Source organism: Scyliorhinus canicula, unplaced genomic scaffold (genome assembly GCF_902713615.1).
Source record: "Scyliorhinus canicula unplaced genomic scaffold, sScyCan1.1, whole genome shotgun sequence".
Classification (NCBI taxonomy): domain Eukaryota; kingdom Metazoa; phylum Chordata; class Chondrichthyes; order Carcharhiniformes; family Scyliorhinidae; genus Scyliorhinus; species Scyliorhinus canicula.
Window position 1 is genome coordinate 1,366,799 of NW_024056013.1, and position 17,087 is coordinate 1,383,885.

The 17,087-nt window shown below is 46.4% G+C and overlaps 1 protein-coding gene across 6 annotated transcripts in view; it reads left to right on the forward strand.

The window, feature by feature from the left end:
• LOC119961553 (zinc finger protein 239-like) overlaps nt 1-17,087 on the forward strand; it is a 31,193-nt gene that overhangs the window by 6,108 nt on the left and 7,998 nt on the right. Inside the window, exons 1-4 of one of the 6 annotated variants that reach the window (XM_038788879.1) lie at nt 8,714-8,933; nt 10,334-10,447; nt 11,099-11,181; nt 15,543-16,947. In XM_038788879.1, the coding sequence (XP_038644807.1) occupies nt 15,696-16,514 (819 nt within the window). In that variant the 5' untranslated portion in view covers nt 8,714-8,933; nt 10,334-10,447; nt 11,099-11,181; nt 15,543-15,695 and the 3' untranslated portion in view covers nt 16,515-16,947. Of the gene's footprint in view, nt 1-8,713; nt 8,934-10,333; nt 10,448-11,098; nt 11,182-12,694; nt 12,714-15,542; nt 16,948-17,087 lie in introns of those variants that run through there. The other 5 variants (XM_038788881.1, XR_005459675.1, XM_038788880.1 and 2 more) reach the window with 5 other exon arrangements.

Below are 17,087 nucleotides of genomic sequence, written 5' to 3' on the forward strand. Positions count from 1 at the left end.
TTCCCAACAAACACTCCCAAGGTATGTACAGCCCATCTAAGGTACAAAGTTCTCTCCAAATCATCCCATCACAAACTCACAGGACAAGTACAGCCCAAGCTAGGTACAAACGAAAACTCCCACTACATGCTACATCAAACAGTGCCAGAGAGTAGGTACAGCACAGCTTTGATAAGGGTAAAATTCCCACTGCCCTGTCCCAACAAACACTCCCAGCTCCTGATGAACTGGAGTCTGGGAGGGCATTTACCAGGTAATGGAATGATGTCATAAAGCATCACCATTCAATGGAGCTGGTTCTCTCCTTGTCCCTTTAAAGTGGAAAACGGGAACATCCTGTCTCCAAACACATCCCACCCTGTTCACACTGAGAACCCCAGGGTGGGGAACTGGGACATCCTGTCTCCAAACACATCCCGCCGTGTTCACACTGAGAATCCCAGGGTGGGGAACTGAGACATCCTGGGCGCGATTCTCCGCTGCCCACGACGGGTCGGAGAATAGCGGGAGGGCATACCCGACATTTTTCACGCCCACCCGCTATTCTCACCCCCCCCCCCCCCCCCCCCCCCCCCCACGGCCGCCCCACGACATGAATCGCTGCCTGCCGTTTTTTACGGCGCACAGCGATTCTCCCCAGGCCGATGGGCCAAGTGCCAGGCCTTTACGACCGTTTTTACGGCAGCAAACACACCTGCTTGCTGCCGTCGTAAAAACGGGCGCAACATGCCCGTCCTGGGCATCCATGGGCCCGCGATCGGTGCCCACCGATCGCAGGCAGTGCGTCCGTAACGGACGCACTCTTTCTCCCTCCGCCACCCCGCAGGATCAGTCCACGGGGCGGCCGAGGGAGATGACGGCCCCGCGCATGCGCGGGTTGGAGCCGTCCAATCCGTGCATACGCGGCTGACGTCATCGTGCGCGTCAGCCGGCGTGACACTTGGTGCGCAGACTTAGCGACGGTCGCTAAGCCCACGATGTCGTGCTTCACGGGGCCCGCTGCTAGCCCCACCCGGGTGGGAGAATCGGGTCCCGGGAGGGGGCGCGGACGCTGCGGTGAAACACGGCCAGTTTCATGGCAGCCTTTATGACTCGCCGCATTTGCGGAGAATTGTGCCCCCTGTCTCCAAACACATCCCACCCTGTTCACACTGAGAACCCCAGGATGGGGAACTGGGACATCCTGTTTCCAAACACATCCCACCCTGTTCACACTGAGAACCACAGGGTGGGAACTGAGACATCCTGTCTCCAAATAAATCCCACCCTGTTGACACTGAGAATCCCAGGATGGAGAACTGGAACATCCTGTCTCCGAACACATCCCACCGTGTTCACATTGTTTGTTTAACTATCTTTCCCAAATAATTTACACAGCCTCTTATTATTTTTGATTTTGAGTCCCTGAACTCTGACAGTGATTGGTAAGTGGACCAGGTCTTTATTGGACATTCATTTATCTCTTTCCGTGTTTATTGAAGCTACGGAGCTTCATATCCTCTTATTTTGTACCTATTGTGGACAATGTTTCACTTTACTGCTCTTTGGGTAAATAACGTAAAATTTTGATGTCTTCAGGGTTTTTGCAGTAAGAAGTCTTACAACACCAGGTTAAAGTCCAACATGTTTGTTTCAAACACGAGCTTTCGGATCACTGCTCCTTCCTCAGGTGTTGTAAGACTTCTTACTGTGTTCACCCCAGTCCAACGCCAGCATCTCCACATCGTAAGAAATAGGAGTCAGCTACGACACCACTACCACTACCTCCTGTGGGGTAGCAGTGATGTAGTGGTATTGTCACTGGACTACTAAACCAGAAACCCAGAGTAATGTTCTGTTACCCGGGTTCAAATCCCGCCACTGCAGATGGTGACATTTTAATTAAATAAAAATCTGGAATTAAAAGTCTAATGATGACCATGAAACCATTGTCGATTGTCATTAAAAACTCAACTGGTTCACTAATGTCCTTTAGGGAAGGAAATCTGCTGTCCTTACCTGATCTGGCCTCCATGTGACTCCAGACACACAGCAAAGTGGATGACTCTTAACTGCCTCCTCCAGGGCAATCAGAGATGTTCAATAAATATGAACAAATATTTTTTTAAAATCAGTCTATCGAGCCTGCTCCACCATCGAATAAGGTCACTTTACTGCCGACCCCCATAAGAGGCCTCTCTTCCATGGGCCTGCATGTGTCTGGGTGGCTCTGGGAAACCGTTGACACCTTCCATAATCGGTGGGTACCTCAAAGTACAGAGTGTTTCATAGACATTGGTAAAGACATTCTGGTTTAGTCAGGAAGATTCTCTTTTGCTCTTGTTGGGATTTTGTTTCTGATTTTGATTTATTTTATTTTGATTGAACAACACGTTTGGGAAAACAAGAAAAGAAAAAATGTTGCATAGAAACTAGAATTGCCTATTCTAAATTTCTGTCCTGCACTGACAGCAATTACTTTTGTAAACTCTGTTTATAGAATATTAGAAGATGATTTGTGGATGGGAAACTCAAACCAAGCATCACATTAAGATCTGATCATCACTTAATTCACTCGGAGCTGAATATCATCAAGCTTTGAATGTCAAAGGAGAAATATTTATCTGTTTTGGCTGCAGGAAATAATTTCAAACATCAGTTGGACTGGAAAAGCACCGAGACACACACACCCGAGTGAGAGTGTTGCAGTGAACTGACTGTGGAAAGAGCTTTAACCAGTTACACAGCCTGAAAAACATCATACCATTCACAGTGGTGGAGAAACTGTACATGTGTTCTGTGTGTGGACGAGGCTTCAACTGATCATCCAACCTGCAGAGACTCAAACTAATTTGCACTACGAAGAAACCGTGGAAATGTGGGAAGGGATTCCTTTGCCCATCCCAGCTGGAAGCTCATTGACGCAGTCACACTGGGGAGAGACCGTTCACCTGCTCCGTGTGTGGGAATGGATTCTCTCTGATGTCCAGCCTTCAGTTACACCTGCGAGTTCACACTGATGAAAGACCTTTTAAATGTTCTGATTGTGAGAAATGCTTTAAAATCTCACCAGATCTGATTAAACACCAGTTTGTTCAAACTGACGAGAGACCATTCGGTTGTTCTCAGTGTGAGAAGAGATTTAGACAGTCGCCTCACCTCATTCAACACCAGCGAGTTCACAGCGGGGAGAGGCCGTACACCTGCTCTGTGTGTGGGAAGGGATTCATTTCATCATCCAACCTGGTGAGACACCAACGGATGTTGGTGAGACAAGGGCGAAGATATTCACCTGCTCTGTGTCTGGGAAGGGCTTTACTCAGTCTTCCAACCTGCTGAGACACCAGCAAGTTCACACTGGGGAGAGGCCGTTTACCTTCTCTGTGTGTGGGAAGAGATTCGCTCGATCATTTCACTTGCTGACACACCAGCGAGTTCACAAATGACTGCGGAGGTCAGATTCTGCTGTTAATCACATTATTCGTTTGTTTATGTTGCTGTTAGTAACTCCTGTAACTGAGACACAGTTTAATTATCTGGATATCTGTTAAATAAATTGGTGATGATGAAAGCAGACAACGCATTTGTAAGCAGATAAGGGTTAGGAGCAGGATCAATCCAGACAACCTGTCTCACCTACACTGTTATTCAATACAATCATGGCTGATTGAGCCTCAATCCCTCCCTGTTCACCAGAACCCTTAATTCTCTGAGAGTCCAAAATTCAGTCTATTTCAGTCTTAAATATGCTCGACAATGGAAACAGAAAATTTAAATTCATAGGACCAAAGGAGGCCTGGTGGCCCATCTCTCTCTCTCTCGCTCCCTCCCTCCCTCCCTCCCTCCCTGGAACAGTCCCTTGTTAACACTCACCATCCTGCTTCAGCCACTGGAGGATGGTTCACATCAGAGGAGGGGGGATAATAAATAAGAGCTGACACTTTGCACTCAAATGAATGAGGACTCTGAGCTCTGGGAAACTATTAACAAATGTCTCCTTGTGAAACATCAGCTCAGGGTTACATTGGGCAGGAAGATAGCCAGAAACTAAAACAGGACAAGACACTGAGTTTAACAGAGAGAGAGAGAGGGAATAGAGAGAGAGAAAGACGAGGATCTGCGGTGGAATGAGAGAAAAAAATGTTCCATAGGAACTAGAATTGTCTGTTATGCATTTCTATCCTCCACTTACAGTGATGACTTTGGTAATCTCCCTTTACAGAGCATGGGAAGGTGAGGATTTGCAGATGTTTAAAGCAGTGAAACAAAACATCACGTCAAGATCTGACAGGCATTTGATTCACCAGGACTTGAATATCATCAGCCTTTGAATGTGGAAGGAGAAATGTTTGTCTATTCTGTCTGTGGGAACAGATTTCAAATATAAGTATGACTGGAAAAGCACCGAGTCCCACACAACACACACCCGAGTGAGAGAGTTCCAGTGAACTGACTGTGGAAAGAGCCTCCACCAGTTACACAACCAGAAACCTCACAGTAACATTCAGAGTGGGGAGAAACGGTACATGTGTCCTGTTTGGACGAGGCTTCAACTGATCGTCCAACCTGGAGAGTCACAAGGACACCGGCACCATGGAGAAACCGTGGAAATGTGGGGACTGTGGGAAGAGATTCAATTATCCATCCCTGCTGGAAACTCATCAACTCAGTCACACCCAGGCCAGCATCACACAGATACCATTGAAATGTGGAGAATGTGATAAAGTTATCAGATCCCCATCAGAGCTGGAAATTCACCAACGCAGTCACACCGGCGAGAGACCATTCAACTGCTCTAAATGTGGGAAGGGATTCACTCAGTTATCCACCCTGACTAGACACCAGCAAGTTCACACTGGGAAGAGGCCATTCACCTGCTCAGAGTGTGGGAAGGGATTCATTAATTTAACTAACCTTACTTCTCATCAACTTGTTCACACTGATAAGAGACTTTTTAAATGTTCTGACTGCGAGAAGAGCTTCAAAAGCACAAGGGATCTAAAGAGACACCAACACATCCACTCTAGTCAGAGCCCATTCTCCTGTTCCGTGTGTGGGAAGGGATTCCCTCGGTCATTCAGCCTCCTGAGACACCAGCAAGTTCATACCAGGGAGAGACCGTTCCCTTGCACTAAGTGTAAAATGAAATTCACTCGGTTATGCGTCCTGCAGAGACATCAGAAAGTTCACACTGTGGAGAGTCCATTCACCTGCTCCGAGTGTGGGAAGGGATTCATTCAGTCATCTGCCCTGCTGAGACACCACCGAGTTCACACTGGGGAGAGGTCATTCATCTGCTCCCAGTGTGGGAAGGGATTCATTGAGTCATCCCATCTGCTGAAACACTGGCGAATTCACACTGGGGAGAGGCCGTTCACCTGCTCCCAGTGTGGGGATTTGCTCAGTCCTCCCACCTACTGAAACACCAGCAAGTTCACGAGTGACTGCAGGGTTGGATTCTGCTCTTATTGCTTCTGTTAATCACATCCAGGACTGAACTATGTCCATTCTGACAGGGCTTGTTTTCCCTTCCATTAATAATGCCTGTGACTGGACTGGAGTTTAATATTTTGATATGCGTTAAGTATAACAGTGTTTTCTAAATACAGTGTTAGGTATTTGTTTTCCCCAAGAGGAGACTAATTGTTGTGACATCAAGTTCAGGAGATTTGTATGTGAGGAAGTAACCAGGATGTAAAGCAGCTTCTGATCAGCAGCTAGTATTGTGTAGGAATTTCAGATAAATCCCCAGGGTCTGAGAATCTGCATCCCAGAGTGCTTAAGGAAGTGGCTCTGGAAATAGTGAATGCATTGATGGTCACCTTCCGGGATTTTGTAGACTCTGGAACAGTCCCTGCAGATTGGAGGATAGCTCACGTCACTCCAATATTCAAAAAGGGAGGTAGAGAGAAAGCAGGGAATTATAGACCAGTAAGCCTAACATCCGTAGTGGGAAAAATCCATTATCAAAGATAGGGGCTGGTTTAGCACACAGGGCTAAATTGCTGGCTTTGAAAGCAGACCAGGGCAGGCCAGCAGCACGGTTTGATTCCCGTACCAGCCTTCCCGAACAGGCGCCAGAATGTAGCGACTAGGGGCTTTTCACAGTAACTTCATTTGAAGCCTACTTGTGACAATAAGCGATTTTCATTTCATTTCAAGGACTTTATGGCGAAACATTTAGAAAGCACTAGGAGGATCAGTCAGAGTCAGCATAGATTTATGAAGGGAAAATCATGCTTGACAAATCTGTTGGAATTCTTTGAAGATGTAACCAGTACAGTGAAGCCAGTCGATGTGGTACATTTGGACTTTCAGAAGGCGTTTGACAAAGTCTCGCTTCAGAGATTATTGTGCAAAATTAAAGCGCATGTGATTGGGGGAAATGGATTGAGGTGGATAGAAAACTGGCTGGCAGAGAGGAAACAAAGAGTAGGAATTAATGGGTCCTTTTCAAATTGGCAGGCAGTAACCAGTGGGATCCCTAAGGGATCGGTGCTGGGACCCCAGCTATTCACAATATATGTTAATGATTTGGAGGGAACAAAATGTAACATCTTAAAGTTTGCAGATGAAACCAAGTTGGGTGGGAGGGTGAACTGGGACGAGCATACAGGGATTCTACAGCAAGATCTGGACAGGTTGGGTGAGTGGGCAAATCAATGGCAGAGCTATATAATTTGGATAAGTGAGAGGTTATTCGCTTTGGAAACAAAAACAGGAAGGCAGATTACTACCTGAATGGTTGTAACTTGGGAGAGGGGAGTGTGCAGTGGGACCTGGGTGTCCTTGTGCACCAGTCGCCGAAGGTAAGCATGCAGGTGCAGCAGGCAGTAAACAAGGCTAATGGTATGTTGGCCTTCAATGCGAGAGGTTTCAAGTACAGAAACAGGGATGTGTTGCTGCAATTATACAGGGCCTTGGTAAAGCCACACCTGGGGTATTGTGTGCAGTTTTGGTCTCCTTCTCTAAGGAAGGATGTTCTTGCTCTCGAGGGAATGCAACAAAAGGTTACCAGACTGATTCCAGGGATGGTGGGACTGTCATATGAACAGAGATTGACTCGGTTGGGATTGTTCTTGCTGGAGTTCAGAAGAATGAGAGGGGGATCTCATAAAATTCGAACAGGACTAGTCAGGGTAGATACAGGGCAGATGTTACCAATGATGGGTGTGTCCAGAACCAGGGGTCACAATCTGAGAATTCAGGATGAACCATTTCGGACAAAGATGAGGAGACATTTCTTCACCCAAAGAGTGGTGAGCTGTGGAATCCATTACCACAGGAAGTAGTTGATGGTAAAACATTGAATATATTCAAGAGATGGCTAGATATAGCACTTGGGGTGAATGTAATCAAAGGCTATGGGGAGAAACCAGGATTAGGTTATTGAGTTGTATGATCAGACATAATCGTGATGAATGGCGGACCAAGCTCAATGGGCCAAAAGGCCTCATCCTGCTCCTGTCTTCTATGTACCTATGTATCTATGTACTGTCTGTAAATAATGGTTGCTGAATCCCGAGTGTAGATCTATCTACTGAGCCATCTTGTCATGTATCTTCAATTATCTTCCCGTGTCTACGTGGGTTTCGCCCCCACAACCCAAAAGATGTGCAGGATAGATGGATTGGCCACACTAAATTGCCCCTTAATTGGAAAAAATAATTGGGTACTCTAAATTTATTTTTAAAAATGTATCTTCAATTAAACCAAAGCAATGACTAGTTCAGCAATCCTGTGTGACATTTGTTAATTGGTGCAAAGACACATCAACACAACATGGTGGCAGCAGTGGGTTTGAGAACCACAGGAGCCGCCATGAAAAAGATTTGATGCAATACGGAGGCTGTATGTGTATGGAAACCACAGAAGGAAGAGTCCCTCCACAAACAGTGCATTGCAGAACAGTGAATATCTGATGTGCGGGCTTATTGGACTGAGGGTGAATGGAAAGCCACAAGTGAGTTCAGGGTTGCGCTGTGCAGTCGGTTTTGAATCTGGCATTAAAAGCTGTAAGACCATCAAAACATCCTTGGGGCCATTCCCGTGGAAAAGAAAAAACAAGTGAGGAACTGCTGTCAAAAGAAGAAAAGGAAAAACAAACCCAGCAGCTGCAATGTGACTCTCCCCACAGAGCAGAAAGGTTACATATCCCTTTCACATCAAGGATGTCCGTAAAACACCGGGAACATCAGAAAGGTGACCACCAAATCCCCCAACAAGAATTGGAAAACGACAGATATCTAATCTACATTTAGGCTTTTCAAACAAAGGATGGAATTACACTTCTGATTTATCCGTCACTTAACCGGATGAACCATGCAGTGAAAATGAAGATGGCTAATGAAGTCAAAGGGTTGTATCAAGTCAACACTTGGGGCCTGTCTGAGGAGTATCAGAACAAGCCTGTTAAACTATGGAACATGTTGGAAGAGCAGCTTCATATAAATGTGAACTTTAGAATACACTGAATGGAGCTGATCACTCACAGGCAACAGCCAAACAATCAATCAGTTCGCCAGCACGCACCGTGATAGGAGAAAGGAATATGATTATTTCAGAAGCTGAGCTGAGCAAAGTTATTTTGTATTATCGATTTGACATTTCAATGATGCATTCATTACCCAGGATTCACCGGGGCTGTGAATGTGCCCTATTCACTGCACAGGGGCCCAGTGCGCAGGCGCGGTTCTGGGCTTTATCGGGAGCATGCGCGGTGTCACTTTGCTTGGAGACTTGCGAGAGTGGTAACGGTTTGTTCCATGGGTGAGAGTTGGTGGGGTGGAAAGAGGAATGAAGCCTGGAGTCGGGATGGGGAGGGTGCAGAAACTTTGTAAACAGCCGGTGTAGGCCCTAGGACCGGCATAAGACCCTGCAGGTCCCGCGTTCGCAGCTGTGGAGCTTTTCCCTGGGATCAGGCCCAGTTGCGAGGCTGCCATCTTAGTTCAGAGGTGAGCAGAGCGCATGCGCGGCCATCTTGGTGACGTAACGGAAAGTAGGCGCACCGTCAGGGTTTAGGTGACAAGGAGAGAAAATGTTTTGATTCTTGCATTGACGGAAGGGGTGACCGACACCTCGATATCGCAGAGCGCATGTGCGGCCATCCGAATAACAGAAGAATAAGATTGTAGAATTCGTACAGTGCATATGGAGTCTATGCGGCCCATTGAGTCTGCACAGACCCTTTGAAAGAAAACTCTACACGTGCACTCACCCATCAGTCACGCCCTATCTCTGCAACTCCATAATCGAACCTGCACATCCCTGGACACTAAGGAGCAGTTCATCATGGCTAACCAGCACTTCTTTGGACTGTGGGAGAAAACTGGGGAAAACCATGCAGACACCAGGAGAACCTGCAAACTCCACAAAGACAGTGACTGGAATTGAACCTGAGTCGCTGGCACTGTGAGGCAGCAGTGCTAACTACTGTATCTCCGTGCTGCCCTAGCACTGTGGCCTCACAGCGCCAGGGACCCAGGTTCGATTCTGACCTTGGGCGACAGTCTGAGTGGAGTTTGCACATTCTCCGTGTGTCTGCGTGTGTTTCCTCTGGGTGCTCCAGCTTCCTCCCACAGTCGTAAGATGTGCAGGTTAGGTGCCTTGGCCATGCTAGAATTACCCCTTAATTTGTTCAAAAATTAGGTGGGATTACCGAGATTGGGGGGAGTGGGCCCAGGTAGGGTGCTCTTTCAGAGGGTTGGTGCAGACTCAATGGGCTGAATGGCCTTGTTCTCCACTGTAGGGATTCTATAGTTCTCATTAGGCGCAGGAAGAGGCCACTCGACAAACTGGCTCCCTAACCTTTGATTCAGTTGTAGGTAGAAATTGTATATCACAATATTGAATACACTCAATGGCCCAGCCTCCACTCAATGAGGGAGAGAATTCCGCCGGCTCTCTGAGAGTCACAATTTCTCCACATCTCTGTTTGAGACCCTTATTTTTAAACTCTCCCTGCAGTTTGAGATTCCCTGTCGAGAAAAATGATTTAAGCAGTTACCCTGTCAAGCACCCTCAATCTTCAAAACCACCTTTCATTTATCTAACTCCAATCAGTATATAGAGACCCTGCCCAACTTTCCCCATAAAACCTTTCATACCAGGAATCAGCTGAATGAACCTTGTCTGAACTGTTTCCAATGTCAGTGTATCCCATCTTCTGTGAACCTGCACCTGGAAACAGGAGGAGAGGATGTTATGAATTAATATCCTGGACTTTGGAAACTCCTTTCACAGGGAGTTTGAAGGGGAGGATTTACACCCAGCAATCTCAAATTTAAGTAAAACATTTTTATCTCTTCATTTCTAACCACAATTGACACATGACTCTTGTAATCTTCTTTTGCAGGGAGTGAGAAAGTTTGAAGACTGATTTTCCTCTGATTCCAGTGCTTCTGAATTCTTCCCAGCTGCAGCTCCAGCAGAAGGTTTGAAAATTGAAAACAGTGAAATTGTTCCAGAGGTGAGTATTATTGAGGATTCATCTATAATTTAGAGTTTTTAGTGCTGTGTTTTATTATCTGTGCTCTGGTTCCAGGGCTCTGGGGCAAGCTTGGCTCCTTTACTGTGGATCTGAATCCATGTTCACCCATTGCTCTGTTTCAGCTCTGCCATCCATCATCACCTCTCTGCCATTGTTTAACTTCTGCCTCTAATAGTGGATTTATTTTAACCATGTTTGGTATATTACTGTTATTTATTCCAATGTTTCTGATTGAAGTTTTCACTGCTGCCCATCCCTTGGCTATGTGCTGCTGATTTACCATCTTTATCTTCCCATGGTCAGGAATTGTTTTTCCTGCACTGGAGATCATTTATCTTCTTCTCATCAGCTGATATTAACCATCAAATTCTGCACCATATTTATTCCGTGTAATTGAAGATTTGAGATTACTATCAGACCAGCCATGATCTTATTAAATGGTGGAGCAGGATTGAGGGGCTGAATGGTGACTCCTGTTCCTTGTTCATATGTTTATTGATTCTGTCACCCTGAGATGTTACCTTTATTTCTCTTTCCACAGTTACTCACTGACATGTTGAGTATTTTCATTTCAGAATATTTTTATTTCCGATTTTCAGCAACCAGTATTTTGCTATTATTTTGTTGCAGACGTTTCTCACAGAAGCGAGTCTAGAAGCAGAGACAGACCAATTAAGAACTGATTTGTATTGCGGAGGGTGTTGGTTGTGAAGGTTAGTCTCTGGCCTCCAGTTATAATCCTTTTTCACAGAATCATTGAATGATTACAATACAGATGGAGGCCATTCAGCCCATCATACCCATGCTGCCTCATCCCATTCCCCTGCCCTTTCTTCACGTCCTTGCAGCGTTTTTTCTTTCCAAAGTCTTGTCCAATTCCCTTTGGTTTGTTGTATCAGTTTGGCTGGAGTGGAGATGCAGGAGAAGCTGCTGGGTTTAACCCCAAGTACTTTGTAACCCAGTATTGAGCAATAATTTCAGATGTGAAGTTGTCAAGGGAGGTACGGGGAACGGCACTAAGTCATCATCCTCGTTTGGAGAGTTGGTGCAGACACGATGGGCCTTCTGCACCCTAACAATTCAGTGATTGAGTAATCTAGAATAGTTTGCTCTCTGGTCAGCTCTAGCAGGTGCTGCTCTAAGAAACTGTCCCCAAAACACTCTGCGAGCTCATCTGCCTGGCTACCTTTGCCAATCTGATTTGCCCAATTTACATGTCGATTAAAATCACCCATGATTATTGCTGTACTTTTCTCAGAGCCATTATTCCTCTCTGTACACTCGTCCTACAGTGTAGTGTTCTGGGCCAGGGTTCAGAGAACACCAAAATATATTGTGGAGTTCACCTGACCGACATCTGTTTATAGATTTTGGTTATGAGGAGCACAAGGGCTGACTTTTCAGGTGTTATACAACTTCAGCACTTTAAATCAAAAACAAAGTTTATTCTACAAATTCAGTTAACATTTCTATAAACACACATCGTCAGCATTTTTATCAACTACAAACCTAAATGCCCCACACAGCTACAGTACTCTATATTTAACCCTTAATAACTTCCCTATACTGTTTCACTTGTAGCCACCTAAGATGGACACTGGGCTAACAAGATGGAGAACTGCTAAGACTGCAGGGAAAAAGCAGTTTAGCCAAGACAAGCAGTCTGCAAAGACTGATTAGCATTTTGCAAGCAGCAAAACTAGTTTCTGGCCAGGTGGAAGATCTCAAACCAAAGGTGTTAATAGCAAAACGCTTTGCATATTAATGAGGCAATCCAGATCTGGGCACACACAATGGCAACATTTGGGTTTTGAATAGATACTTTAAGTGGATGTCCAGACAGAGCGGCACCAGAAGTATCCACCATAGAGACCGCCCCCTCCATCGAGGAGAGACCCTCACATTGGGGGAATTCAAAAGATATCGATTGGGATCTGATCCAATCGATACCTGAAGGTGAAAGCCCGCCCCAAAAAAGGCACAGACATTGGGGCCCTATAAAGATAGACCCCCACACATGGTCCTGTCTGTTTTTTTCGTGCTCCGGCTTTGACTTCGACCCAGAACTTCGACTTGTATCCTGACTCCAGCCGTTGAGCACCAGCCGCCGAACCGTAAGTGACAATACGACGCTCGCTACGCGAACCAGGCCCACTAGACCCCCAGCGACCAGCACACTCTCTGAAGGTTACAGACCAAGATCGAAACGAGGGCCTCGCTCCCTGACCTTGCCTGTTCCTGTTTAGTTAAGTATTCTGATCGCTTAGTTTAGTTGTAGCTTAGTCCCTTAGCGTGTGCATGTGTATTTATTATATTTGTAATAATAAATACTAATCGTTTGGAACTTACTAATCGGTGTATCGTTTTATTACTTTGAACCTGACCTTGGAATATTTGTGAGGTGTTATACGACACCTGGCGACTCCCGAGCTGAAAATACACACATAGAGCCTAGCAGTGTTAAGCACACGGCCTTTAAACGGAGGCGTGTTAATACACTCCAATAAACGCGAATTACACTCAAGTAAAACGTGCAACACACTCCAGTAACAACATCCATAATTCAGACAATCCCTTTTACCACAAAACAGTAGGTTTGAATTCCTTCCCAACACAGTTATTAGTTTGAAGTTATCAAGTGATCTGGAGACACCTTTTAAATATGCAGAGAGACCAGATAAACCTTCTTTTGTCTGAATGCAGCTTCCAACTGTCTAAACCGAAAGTAAAACTCAGAGCCACAACCAGCTTCCAGCTCAAAGCAAAATTAAAAATTAGGCCCACAGCCCAGCTCCCGCCACACAATGACATCGCTGCAGACATTTGAGAAGACAAACAGTTCTCAAAGGGACATTCCCATGACAGGAGTTACTGTTAGGGTGGCCGAGAAACTACACCCACAAGTGACTTCCTATCTTTATCATTTCTTATCGTTACCCAATGTGATTGTACATCTTGATTTCCATAACTAAAGTCATCTCTCTCTATTGTACTAATGTCATCCGTAATTAACAGAACTATCCCTCTGCATATTCCCAGTTTCCTGTCCTTCTGAAAAGTGATGGAATCTTGAATATTCAGGTCGCAGCCTTTGTCATCTTGCAGCCGTGTCTCTGTAATGGCTATCATCAGATCACAGTACCTGGAGTATGGTGCACACTTTCAATCTCGTTAACTAAGGAGGGTGATTCTTGCATTGGGAGCAGTTCAGAGAAGGATCATCGGGCTGATTCCTGGGATGAAGGTGTTGTGTTGTGAGGAAAGGTTGGGCCTGGACTCGTTTGAGTTTAGAGGTGATCGTATTGAAACATATAAGATTCTGAGGTAACATGATAGGGGAGATGAATAGAGGATGTTTCCCCTCATGGGGGATACAGGAGCGAGTGGGCAAATTGTCAAAATAAAGGGTCCCCATTTCTGATGGAGATGAGGAGCAATGTCTTCCCTCAGAGGGGGGTTAGTCTTTGCAATTCTCTTCCCCAGAGAGCAGTGGAGGCTGCATCGTTAAAATATACAAGGCCCAGTTAGAGTTTTGATCAAAAAGGGAGTCGAGGATTATGGTGACAGGAAGAAAATGAAGTTCAGGTCACAATCCGATCAGCCATGATCTTATCAAATAGAAAAGCAGGATGTAATGATCTCATGGTTGAGAACAGGAAACAGTGAGTATTAATCTGTCGATCAGTGTGAATTAGCACCTTCAGAAGGATAGGGAGGGTGTATATTAGATCGAGCAGAGTGAGAATGGAGGGAGGGAGGTAGAGTGAGAATGGAGGGAGGGAGGTAGAGTGAGAATGGAGGGAAGTAGAGTGAGAATGGAGGGAAGTAGAGTGAGAATGGAGGGAAGTAGAGTGAGAATGGAGGGAGGTAGAGTGAGAATGGAGGGAGGGAGCAGAGTGAGAATGGAGGGAGGGAGCAGAGTGAGAATGGAGGGAGGGAGGCAGAGTGAGAATGGAGGGAGGGAGGCAGAGTGAGAATGGAGGGAGGGAGGCAGAGTGAGAATGGAGGGAGGGAGGCAGAGTGAGAATGGAGGGAGGGAGGCAGAGTGAGAATGGAGGGAGGGAGGCAGAGTGAGAATGGAGGGAGGTAGCAGAGTGAGAATGGAGGGAGGGAGCAGAGTGAGAATGGAGGGAGGCAGAGTGAGAATGGAGGGAGGGAGCAGAGTGAGAATGGAGGGAGGGAGCAGAGTGAGAATGGAGGGAGGGAGCAGAGTGAGAATGGAGGGAGGGAGCAGAGTGAGAATGGTGGGGGGGAGCAGAGTGAGAATGGAGGGAGGGAGCAGAGTGAGAATGGAGGGGGGAGCAGAGTGAGAATGGAGGGAGGGAGGGAGGGAGCGGAGGGAGGGAGGGAGCAGAGTGAGAATGGAGGGGGGAGCAGAGTGAGAATGGAGGGAGGGAGGTAGAGTGAGAATGGAAGGGGGGAGCAGAGTGAGAATGGAGAGAGGGAGGTAGAGTGAGAATGGACGGAGGGAGGTAGAGTGAGAATGGAGGGAGGGAGGTACAGTGAGAATGGAGGGAGGGAGCAGAGTGAGAATGGAGGGAGGGAGGTAGAGTGTGTGCACCGGGGAGATGGACCATCCAAACCGCCGACCAAAACTCAAGGGGGGGGGGAAATAGGACCCCCCCTCCACCCGTGTCCCCCACCACCAGCTAAATGAAAGTAATGGTAAATAACGCAAACAACCCTGGCAATAACGGTAAATACTGATGTCAAGTTGTGTATAATTCTTATGATCAAACATTAAAAGTCCCAATAAGAACATCTTTTTTTTTAAACTGTTTAATACAATGTAACAGAGGGAGGGATTGATAACACGGGGATGACTGTCACAGACACGGCAGCAGCATGTGATACCTGTATTGTCATTGTTATCGGTTTGGTTACTATTATTGTTTTTATATTCTGCAATGTTTTGATATTAAATGCAAAATTCCAATAATAATTTTTTTTAAAAAGGAAATTTACAGTTTTTGGGGAACGAGAGAGGAAAGCATGTTCCACAGCAACTAGAATTGTCTGTTCTGAATTTCTGAGCTGTACTGACCGTGATGACATTTGTAAACTCCTTTAACAGGATATTCAAAGGGGAGGATTTGCAGCAAGAAATCTCAAACCAAACTTCACATCGAGATCTGACAGAGTCACTCGATTTGTTAGGACGCGAAAACCATCGGCCATTTTATCATCAGTGTGACTGGAAAAGCATCGAGACACGGACACCCGCACCATGGGGAAACCGTGGAAATGTGAGGATTGTGGGAAGGAATTCACTTTCCCATCTGCGCTGGAAACACATCGACGCAGTCACACCGGCGAGAGACCGTTCACCTGCTCAGTGTGTGGGAAGAGATTTAGATCTTTGTCCAACCTGCGGACACACCAGCAAGTTCACACCGGGGAGAGACCATTCACCTGCTCCAAGTGTGGGAAAGGATTCAGAGATTCATCCTGCCTGCTGGCACACCAGCGCGTTCACACCGGAGAGAAGCCGTTTACCTGCTCAGTGTGTGGGAAGAGATTTACTAATTCATCTGACTTGTTGAGACACCAGCGAGTTCACTCTGGGGAGAGACCATTCACCTGCTCCAATTGTGGGAAAGGATTCCGAGATTCATTCTGCCTGCTGAGGCACCAGCTAGTTCACACCGGGGAGAAGCCGTTTATCTGCTCCGTGTGTAGGGAGGGATTTACTACTTCATCTGACTTGTTGAGACACCAGCGAGTTCACACTGGAGAGAAGCCATTCACCTGCTCCATGTGTGGGAAAGGATTCAGAGATTCATACAGCCTGTTGACTCACCAGCGAGTTCACACTGGGGACAAGCCGTTTACCTGTTCAGTGTGTAGGAAAGCATTCGGAGATGCATCAGACCTGCGAACACACCAGCAGGTTCACATCGGGGAGAAGCCATTTACTGCTCCATGTCTGGGAAAGGATTCTGAGATTCATCCAACCAGCTGTCACACCAGCGAGTTCACACCGGGGACATTCCATTCACCTGCTCCATGTCTGGGAAAGGAATCAGAGCTTCATCCAACCTGCTGACTCACAGGGGAGTTCACTCTGGGGAGAGACCATTTACTGTGACCTGTGTATGGTAAAGGATTCTGAGATTCATCCAGCCTACTCACACACCAGTGAGTTCACAACGGGGAGAGATCATTTACCTGTTCTAACTGTGGGAAGGGATTCACTCAGTCATCCCACCTGCTGAGACACCAGCAGGTTCACAAGTTACAGGGGTTGGATTCTGCTGTTTTTGCTGCTGTGAATCACATCCAGGACTGAACCATGTTCACTCTGACAGTTGGTGATGTGGGAGGTCGGAGTGTTTCCCTCTGGACTGGCCAGTCTACCAAGTTTCATTCCAGGGGACTGATTCTCTTAGAGCGAGGGCACATTTCCACTGCAATGATCTGCAAAGGCAGATATGGTACATTAATTTTATCCTGTTTAGTAAATAGTCTTTTTTCCACCACTGCAGATGTCCTGTCTTGTCTTTCATCCGTCCTCATTCCGAGTGTTGGCCGCTGTCTAGACAATCTTTCTCACTGATTTCTCCGCTGCTCTCACTGCCTGTCCCATCGAGAGGCCAGTCCACATTCTGATATTATCCAC